Source organism: Thamnophis elegans, chromosome 8 (assembly GCF_009769535.1).
Source record: "Thamnophis elegans isolate rThaEle1 chromosome 8, rThaEle1.pri, whole genome shotgun sequence".
NCBI lineage: Eukaryota > Metazoa > Chordata > Lepidosauria > Squamata > Colubridae > Thamnophis > Thamnophis elegans.
In genome coordinates this window covers 78,459,652-78,469,881 of record NC_045548.1, presented here as the reverse complement: position 1 = coordinate 78,469,881, position 10,230 = coordinate 78,459,652, and the positions used below count along the sequence as shown (strand labels likewise).

The 10,230-nt window shown below is 43.1% G+C and overlaps 1 protein-coding gene across 1 annotated transcript; it reads left to right on the top strand.

The window, feature by feature from the left end:
• Positions 1-5,782: 5,782 nt before the first annotated feature.
• LOC116512069 (lymphocyte antigen 6E-like) lies at positions 5,783-9,914 on the top strand. Its single transcript, XM_032222345.1, has 3 exons — positions 5,783-5,834; positions 8,926-9,045; positions 9,757-9,914. Exons 1-3 carry the CDS (start codon positions 5,783-5,785, stop codon positions 9,912-9,914), a joined length of 330 nt encoding a protein of 109 aa, XP_032078236.1.
• Positions 9,915-10,230: the final 316 nt, after the last annotated feature.

Sequence of the window (10,230 nt, the reverse complement as noted above, 5' to 3'; positions counted from 1 at the left end):
TATATATATATATATATATATATATATATATATATATATATATATATATATATATATATATATATATATATATATATATATTGATGCCTTTGAGATATGGTGGATCACCAACGCAAAAGACAGGAGCTAAAAATCCTTGGAACAATTCCTTACATCTAGAGGATGTCTAGTTCAGGGAAAGATGTGTCACCATCATGTTCCCTTGGCTCATTCAATGTTGTCTTCTAATACTTTGAGGAGATACATGGAACCCAGGAAGAAAAGAGACTTCCGTAGGTCCTTTGGTGCATTTTCTAACTTTCCTCCTCCTTGGGTGCTCCTCACCACCTTAATTCCTCACCCTTTAGTGAGGACTCTCAAAACATTAGCTAGAACCAGTCGAGTGCCTTCCTTTGGGAGAGAAGACACAGAGCGAGATCCTTTCATCCTTAACAGGACTGTGGCCAAGACGTCGTTGGAGGTGCCTTCAAAAGATCAGAAGTTTGGGTAACTCAAAGACTGTCCCTACACACAGTTTTGGCACACTCAGTCATGAGAAGTTAAATGTGTCACCGAGTATTGGTAGTAGTCATTGTGCAAAGTTACCCCAGTCAAGAAAGATCTGCAGATGTTATCGCGATGGCAGATGTTGGCAATTCATACCCAGTTTAGGATGGTTTGGTTGAGTAAATGGTGTAGCAAACACTAGACTTGAAAACCAACGAATGGACACAAGGTCTACACCAGGGTTAGGCATCTGTGACCCTTTAACCTCAGCATGGCTCAGGAATTCTGGGAGTTGAAGTCCACAGATCGTAATAGTTGCTCAACATCTTGAGTGATTAATTCCAGAGTGTCTTTCTGGAGCCATTAGAAGGTGGAAGAACACCAGTTCCTTGCAGAATTAAAATTCTGGATCATCTGATGAGTAAAGATTGCTAATCTTCCCATAGAAATGATGGCGGTGGGAATTCGAGGGTTAAAATGTTGGTTTCAATGCCAGAGACTAAAACATCGGTTTTACTGGTGGGCACACACACCCTATTTCTGTGTTGGCAAACCTATGGCACCGGTGCCAGAGGTGGCATGCAGAGCCCTCTCTATGGGCTGTTGCCAGCTGCTCTTCTGGTTTCCGCCACATGCATGCTGGCCAGCTGTTTTCATGGGCGACAGAAAACGGCCTGGAAAATGGCCCCAAAACAGCCAAAAAACAGACTGTTTTTCGGCCCATTTGCGGGCATTTTTTTGGCTGTTTTTGAGCCAAAAACGGCCTGAAAATGGCCTCGAAAACGGGCAAAAACATGCTGTTTTTCAGGCTGTTTTTCAGTTGTTTTTGAGCCAAAAATATCCTGGAAAGGCCCCAAAAATGGACAAAAACAGGCCAGTTCTCGGGCTGTTTTCAGGCCGTTTTGGGGGCATTTTTTTGGCTCAAAACAGTCTGAAAACAGCCCAAAAAACTTTGTAACACCCTCTCAAAAAGAGCCTGAAAACCGCCAAAAAACAGGCACGCATGCGCCGGCTAGCTGGTCTTTGGGTTTGCAGCATTCCGGCGCGCACACATGCACACATGTTCCATTTTGGGCAGGTGATGCTGGAAAAGGTTCGCCATCCCTTTCCTATTTCAATTCAATTTCCTTAAACAATTCAGCCGTTGAGGTTGGTGCCACCGGTGATTAAAAGTATCCTTAAATCTAATCATTTCTAGAGTCCCCTTCAGGTTTATTGGATGATTTTCTGAGAAGAAGGTAATTGGCGGCCATTAAAATAATATTTATTTTGTAAGAAATGGGCTGATTATCAAAATGGAAAGAATTCGCTCCAGGATCAATTTGCTTACCTGGTAAAGCATAAGGGGCGGGGGGGGGGGGGGAATCTACTTTTTCTAGTTCAGTGGCTGTCCAAGCATCCTAGGAATGAATGCTGCTGACTGGGGATTATGGGCCTTTGTATCCAAGACAGAAGGAGGTGTCCCTTTGGGAGCAGCATGTTTTACGAGTTTTAAGTGCCAGCTTGGTGGGCTTTTGGCTGAATGCACCAAGCGGCTAAGAGGTTTGCTCATTAAAATAAAATTTTGCACAGTTCAATATTTGAATACCTTATTTCTATCACTATGTGAAGGAAGCAGCGTGAAATGCTTCAGAGCATGGAATTTGCACTTTTACCCATAGAATGAATATGTCAGAATATTTTCGTATGAAATCGCAACTACAATAATTTCATCATCGTGTATATTGATTTCTGTTCTTGATGCAATGGGAATAACGAGAGAGAAGATTTTCTGTTGTAATATATGCCATGCATTCATGTAGGTGGACAGAAATTTGTTGCAATAATACTGTTTGCTGCTCCTGTTTTCCCAGATCCCAATTCTGGGGCCTTTATTTTATTTTACTTTACTTTACTATTTTATTTTACTTTACTATTTTATTTTACTTTATTATTTTATTTTATTTTACTTTACTATTTTATTTTATAATTTTTTTATAATTGTATAATTGTATAATTTTATTTTACTTATTTTATATTTTTATTATATTATGTTATTTTTAATATTTTTTATAATTTTATTTTATTTTACTTTATATATATATATATATATATTATTTTATTTTATTTTATTATTTTATTTTACGTTACTATTTTATTTTACTTATATATAATTTTACTTTACTATATTTTTTTATTTTATTTTATTATTTTATTATTCTATTATTCTATTATTCTATTATTCTTTTATTCTTTTATTCTTTTATTCTTTTATTCTTTTATTCTTTTATTCTTTTATTCTTTTATTCTTTTATTCTTTTATTTTATTTTATTATTATTGTATTATTATTGTATTATTATTTTATTTTATTTTATTCTTTTATTATGTTTTTTTAAGAAGTGCACTGTCCCAGGAGAGTTTTTTTGGACTGTGTCTTTCTTTTGGCTTGTTCCACAGAGGATCTATCTTTAAATGTATTTTCCGAGATCAATTCGCAGGAGAGAAAAGAGTTTTTCCTTGGATTATTCCGTTTTTGTAACGTTTTTTTGCAACCGATTAAAATGGTGTTTGAAAAGATTCAGGCGGTTTGTTTTTTCTTGATGCAATGCAGCCTCTCGCCACACGAGGGCGTGCATCTTTGTAGCGTCTGAGGTTGTTCGGTCGCATTCACGGAGAAAGATGAAGATTGAGGACAAAAAATAGAAATCTGGTTCCTTTATCGGAGGCTGCAAGTGACTTGCGCTCTGACTGTGAGCCACCTGGTTGTGTGAACATGCCCCTATTTGGTGGCAAGAAAGCCAGAAAAGGGAAGGGAAGGGAGGGAAGGAGGAAAAAGGGAAGGAAGGGAAAGAAGAGCGAGGGAGGTCTGGAATTTAAGAGAAAGGAAGGGAAAGGAAAGGGATGGGAAGAAGGAAAAGGAGGGAAGGGAGGGAGGCCTGGAATTTGAGAGAAAGGAAGGAAAGTAGGAAGAAGGGAGGGAGGAAAAGGAAGGAAGGAAGATGGGAAGGGAGGGAAGTAAGGAAAGAAATGGTGAGAAGGAAGGGAAGGAACAAGAGGAAGAAAGGAAGAGGGAGGGAGCAAGGAAGAAAAACAGGAGGAAAGGGTGAGGGAGGTCTGGAATTTAAGAAAGGAAGGGAGAAAAGGAGGAAATGGAAGGAAGGGAGGGAGATTGAGTTTGAGAGGAAGGAAAGGAGGGGAAGGAAGGGGGAGGAAAGGAAGGAAGGATAATGAGGGAAGGAACGGGAAGGAACAACAGGAAGAAAGGGAGGAAGTAAGGAAGGAAAAAGAGAAGAAAGGATGAGAGAGGTCTGGAATTTAAGAGGAAGGAAGGAAGAGGGAAGGGAGGTCAGATTGGCGTTTGAGAGGAAGGAAGGAAAGAGAGTTCAAGGAAGGGAGGTTGAGCTTAAGAGGTAGGAAGGGAGGGGGGGAAAGAGGGAGGAAGGAGGGAGGGAAAGTGAAAGAAGGAAGAGGGAAGAAAGAAAAGGAACAAAGGAAGGGGAAAGAAGAGAAAACTACAGAAAATACCAAACCAAGTAGAGGATATATAATGTTATGAAAAGTACCAACTCTTGATTTACAACCATTCATTTTGTGACCGAAGTTGCAACGCTTCTCGCACTTACAACTGTCCCCGCAATTCCACAGTTGCACAATCAGGCTTCAGAAGCTTTGATCACCAACATGTATTTATGGTAGAGCAATTTTGCTGATGGTGAGGTAATTCCCAGGACTTCACGTTCTGGAAGGAGCCTGCTCAAATGTCCAGGAGTAGAAATTCAACTCCGATGCTCCCCAGAAGGAGTTCAGGACATGCTGTAATTCTTAATTGTATGGTGGATTTAATCTGCTCAGAAGTGTGTCGAATCGTCCCTTCTTCCTCCGTGTCACTGCACAATTACAAGGAGGAGATGAATGGCAACCTTCCAGGGTGTGAACTACTCCTTATCCGGAGGGAATGCAATTCTACCAACTCAATACAATGTGAACCTTTCCTCTCTCTGTCTCTCTTTCTCTTTCTCTGTCTCTCTCTTTCTCTCTGTCTGTCTCTGTCTCTCTCTCTCTGTCTCTGACTCTCTCTCTGTCTCTGTCTCTCTGCCTGTCTCTGTCTCTCTGTCTCTTTCTCTCTCTCTCTGACTCTCTGTTTCTCTGTCTCTCTCTGTCTCTCTCTTTCTGTCTGTCTGTCTCTTTCTGTCTCTTTATCTCTCTCCCTGTCTCTGATTCTTTCTCTCTGTCTCTGTCTGTCTCTCTGTCTCTTTTTCTCTCTTTCTCTCTCTCTGTCTCTTTCTGTCTCTGTGTGTCTTTCCCTCCCTCCCTCTCTCTCTCTGTCTCCCTCCCTCCCCTCTCTCTCTGTCTTTGTCTGTCTGTCTGTCTGTCTATAGAGCCGAGGTGGCGCAGTGGTTAGGGTGCAGTACTGCAGGCCACTTCAGCTGACTGTTATCTGCAGTTCAGCGGTTCTAAACTCACCGGCTCAAGGTTGACTCAGCCTTCCATCCTTCCGAGGTGGGTGAAATGAGGACCCGGATTTTTGTTGGGGGCAATATGCTGACTCTGTAAACCGCTTAGAGAGGGCTGAAAGCCCTATGAAGCGGTATATAAGTCTAACTGCTATTGCTATTGCTATTGTCTGTCTTTATCTATCTATCTATCTATCTATCTATCTATCTATCTATCTATTTATCATCTATCTATCTATCTATCTATCTATCTATTCCAAGGAATGGATTGTTATTAAATGAATGGTTGCAAGTTGAGAGCTACCTGTATTCATAGTTCCCTGGAACCATCCAGATAATCCTTCTTAGTTACTTCAAAAGATCCTTGATGAACAAGAGATACCTAGTCTGTATCTTCTCTATATCTTCTCTGTGTCCTCAACACTTACACATAAATCAGACAGGTTCCATTGGCCAGGCTTTCTGGATAATCAGTTTAGTAGATCCTGCATCATGAGCAGCATTCACGTTGCCAGGAACGTGAGGGCCTCTGATCCAAGTGTCTTGCAAATCCAATGATCTTCAGGTGATCTTCAGCCAGCCAATGACTTTCCCTAGGTGGCAAGGGAAAGAGGAGGAGGACCTTTTGATGGTGGAGAAAGTGTCCGTGATATGTTTTACCACACCTATTTTCTGGTGGCAGTCATTGATTTTCTCAGTTGTACCTCCCAAAGGGGAAGGCCAGACAACTCACCCACAGGCGTGTATATCATTGTTCACCAACATCCCAGTTCCTTTGGAGAAGGTAAGTCCACGGCTTCATCAGGTCCTCGTCCTCCAAGGTTCAGTCGAGGGCGCCAAGGAAGAAAGAGAACCTCCAATCATGAAGATCTACCTTGTCGTTCTTGGCCTGCTGCTTCTGCTTAAAAATGAAGGTAAGCCCGCAGTACTGGATCAACACAGATTGATTGCCAAAGCTGGCTTCAGGCACCGGCAAAGTTACATGACTTTTGATCTGTTCATTGACCTATTTTATTTGAATCATTATGTATTGGGAGAGGTAGAACATGTCAAGAGTTAGTTCCAGTTCTACCAGTTGTTCAGTTGCTAAGTCATAGGCAACTCTTTGCGACCGCATGGAGCAGAGCATGTCAGGACCTCACGTCCTCCACTGGTTCTCAGAGTTTGCTCCAAATTCATGTTCCTTGCGTTGATGACACTAGCTAACCATCCCCTCCTCTGCCGTCTCCCTGCTCCTTTGGCCTTCCCTCTTACCCAACATCAGGAAATGATCTGAAGGGTAGTAAGGGTCCAGATCTCCACGGGGAGATCGTTCCAGAGGGCCGGAGCAGCCACAGAGAAGGCCCTCCCCTGAGGAGTCGCCAGCCGACATTGGCCGGCAGATGGAATTCGGAGAAGGCCTAGTCTGTGGGATCTAATGGGTCTTTGGGAGGTAACTGGCAGGAGGCGGTCTCTCAAGTACCCAGGTCCAATACCATGTAGGGCTTTAAAAGTAACGCCTAGCACCAGTCATCTTTTAAGGAACAGTTGTCTGGAGTACATATGGGCGATCCCATGATATTTCCTTTCTCTGGAGAGATTTCAGTGGCTACGATTTACTCTCTGACTGCTGATCTCAGCCATAAGGCCACCCTCACTCCTACAGGGACATGTAGCTCACCATGTCCTCACCGGAAATCACAAATTGTGACGTAGACACAAATGACGACAGAACAACACGTTGTACCAATTATCCTGATTGTAAGGTCCTAATACTCTGTGAAGGGATGCGGTGGCTCAGTGGCTAGGACACTGAGCTTGTCAATCAGAAAGGTTGGCAGTTTGGTGGTATGAATCCCTAACGCCACGTAACGGACTGAGCTCCCGTGACTTGTCCCAGCTTCTGCCAACCTAGTTCGAAAGCACGTTAAAAAATGCAAGTAGAAAAATAGGAACCACTTTTGGTGGGAAGGGAACAGCGTTCCATGTGCCTTTGGCATTTAGTAATGCCGGCCATATGACCACGGAGACGTTTTTGGACAGCGCTGGCTCTTCGGCTTAGAAATGGAGATGAGCACCGCCCCCTAGAGCCGGAAACAACTAGCACACATGTGCAGGGAAGCATTTACCTTTACCTTAATACCCTGTGTCCTGGAGAAATGGAAGATTGAAGGTGAAAATTTAATAGAAACAAAGAAAATGAAGCAGCAGGAAGTACAAGTAAGCTGAAAATATAGACCAAGAAAGAAGAGAAAGAAAAACGAGACAAGATTGTGGGGACAACATCGGAGGCAGGCTGCGGAACTAAGGTAGGGATGTAGAGTAGGATATAAGTACCGTATTTTTTGGACTAGAAGACGCACCGATGTATAAGATACACCAAGATTTCGAAGAGGTAAGTAAGAAAAAATGTTTTTGCCTTCCCTGAGCCCCCAACAGCATTCTGCAGGCTTCAGTGGGGCTGGGGCAGAGCAAAAATGCCCCCGTTTTTGCCTTGGGAGCATTTTTGCCTTGATCCAGCCCTGTTGAAGCCTGCAGAGTGCTCCTGGGAGCTCAGGGAAGGCAAAAAAGGCTTCGTTTTTGTAAAAAATGGCCCATTTTTCGCAAAAATGGGACGTGGAGAAGGGCTTCAGGAGGCCAAAAATGGCTGTATTCAGTTTATAAGACGCACCAACATTTCCCCGTTCTTTTAGGGTGGGAAAGGTGCATCTTATACTCCGAAAAATAGGATAAATAGCAAAAATCAATAAAAAAATGCAGCTTTACTTGGAATAGCTTACATCCTGCGATGATACCTTTCTGTCCATGAAATATCCATATGGTAAGGCCACACTTGGAATCCTGCATTCAGTTTTGGTGGCCATGATATAGAAAAGATGTGGAGACTCTGGAAAGAGTGCAGAGAAGAGCAACAAAGATGATTAGGGGACTGGAGGCTAAAACATATGAAGAACGGTTGCAGGAACTGGGTAGGTCTAGTTTAATGAAAAGAAGGACTAGGGGAGACATGATAGCAGTCTTCCAATATCTCAGGGGTTGCCACAAAGAAGAGGGAGTCAAGCTATTCTCCAAGGCACCTGAGGGCAGAACAAGAAGCAATGGGTGGAAACTAATCAAGGAGAGAAGCAACTTAGAACTGAGGAGAAATTTCCTAACAGTGAGAACAATTAATCAGTGGAACAGAATTTGCCTCAAGAAGTTGTGAATGCTCCAGCACTGGAAGTCTTTAAGAAGATGCTGGATAGCCATTTGTCTGAAGTGGTGTAGGGTTTCCTGCCTAGGCAGGGGGTTGGACTAGAAGACCTCCAGGTTTCCTCCCAACTCTGCTATTCTATTCTATATCTGCCTCTCCTCAGGAAGGGCTTGGTACGTGGACAAAAGTGCCAAATCTAGTCTGAACATCTGGCTGACTGTACAACCCACCAATAAATATATAATGATAGACGGGGTGAGCTTATTATCATTATCATGACTCAGTATAATAGCCTTATCTCGAACCTTTTCAGCTTTTGCTTGCTGGTCTAAGATCAAAGTCAACACTTTATATTGTTGTTGGACTTTAAAGGAGGATCAGCAGTTAAAGATGCCGAGCTTGCCAGCTGGAAAGCTGATAGGCTGCGTTTGAGACCTATATAGCAATAGCAATAGCAGTTAGACTTATATACCGCTTCATAGGACTTTCAGCCCTCTCTAAGAGGTTTACAGAGTCAGCATATCGCCCCCAGAGTCTGGGTCCTCATTTCACCCATCTCAGAAGGATGGAAGGCTGAGTCAACCCTGAGCCGGTGAGATTTGAACCGCCGAACTGCAGATAACAGTCAGCTGAAGTGGCTGCAGTACAGCACTCTAACCACTACGCCACCTCGACCTGAGATGAAAAGGTTCAAGATAAGGCTATTATACTCAGTTGGGGATTCAGAGGCCAAAACACATCTGGAAATGTTGGGCATGAGTATTTGCCAGATGTCGCTTTCCGGAGCTGAAACATTCTTTCCTTGTTCCCTCCTTCCTTCTTGCCTCCTGCAGTTTCCCCGCTGACCTGCTTCACCTGTGAAAACCAGTCCAGCAACCTGCGGTGCCTCCGTTTCAGAGAGTGCAGCGAGGAAGAAGGGTTCTGCGTGACCGCCGTGGCCTCGTATAAATTTGGTATGGACCAGCTGTCTGCAAGGAGTATAAAACCTTCCATTTCCCACCATCCAGTCAGAGCTGAAGAAGCTTCTTGGATGAGAATCTTCTTGGATAAACGAAACACTCCCAGTTATTTTCATCATTCTTCATAGGATAGTGGGGTTCTCCAAACACATCCCTAACTAGTCCTCCCCTGATCCCCTCTTCTTTGTGGCAGCCCCTCAAATATTAGAAGTCGGCTATCATGTCACCACTAGTCCTAAGGAAAAGAAGGACTAGGGGTGACATGACAGCAGTCTTCCAATATTTGAGGGGCTGCCACAAAGAAGAGGGAGTCAAACTATTCTCCAAAGCGCCTGAAGGAAAAACAAGAAGTAATGGATGCAAACTAATCAGGGAGAGAAGCAACTTGGAATTAAGGAGAAACTTCCTAACAGCCACAGCAATCAACCAGTGGAATAGCAGTTGCCTCCAGAAGTTGTGAATGCTTCAACAATGGAGGTTTTCAGGAAGAGGTTGGACAACTATTTGTCTGAAAGGGTATAGGGTTTCCTGCTTGAGCAAGGGGTTGGAGTAGAAGACCTCCAAAGTCCCTTCTACCTCTGTTTATTGTCTTCAAATTGGGTGGAATTGCTGTCAATAAAATCAATCCCTGTAGTTGTGTTGAAGCATTTGTACTCAAGATATATCAATTTATCTCACTCTCAGCTTCTTCCTTGTGTCCTTCAGGTGTGATGACTGTCAAAAAGAGAATCACCAAGAGATGCTCAGCCTTTTGCCCAGATCTTCAGATGGTGTTGGGCTTTGCTTCATTTGGGAGCTCTTGCTGCCAGCAATCCTGGTGTAATATTTGGGGATCTCTAGGGGAGAGGAATGCCACTCAATGATCGGAATGGCCAACCATTGTCCTGTCCAAATCTTCTGATGACAGAACTTGAAGAAGAGTAAGAAGTTACCAACAGAGGCTTCTTGGCTTTCATCTCTTCGCAGGGGTTCCAGGAGAGGGATGCAGGTTGAAGAGATGGAGCCAAATCTCCTGAGCTTATGCAGAACATCTCCAGAACAAGTCCCGTCTCCTCATTTTGCAATTTGTGTTTTTATAAATAGGCAAATGTTGTGAGAGTTACGTAGTAGATTTACCTTTGTCTAATCTCTCCACTTTGTGATATCCCATGTCCAAAATGGTCTACCATAGCTACCAGT

Coding starts and splice junctions, on each gene's coding strand:
- LOC116512069 (XM_032222345.1), top strand. CDS start 5,783: ATGAAGATCTACCTTGTCGTTCTTGGCCTGCTGCTTCTGCTTAAAAAT. Junction 5,835..8,925: donor GCTTCTGCTTAAAAATGAAG/GTAAGCCCGCAG, acceptor TGCCTCCTGCAG/TTTCCCCGCTGACCTGCTTC. Junction 9,046..9,756: donor CGTGGCCTCGTATAAATTTG/GTATGGACCAGC, acceptor TGTGTCCTTCAG/GTGTGATGACTGTCAAAAAG.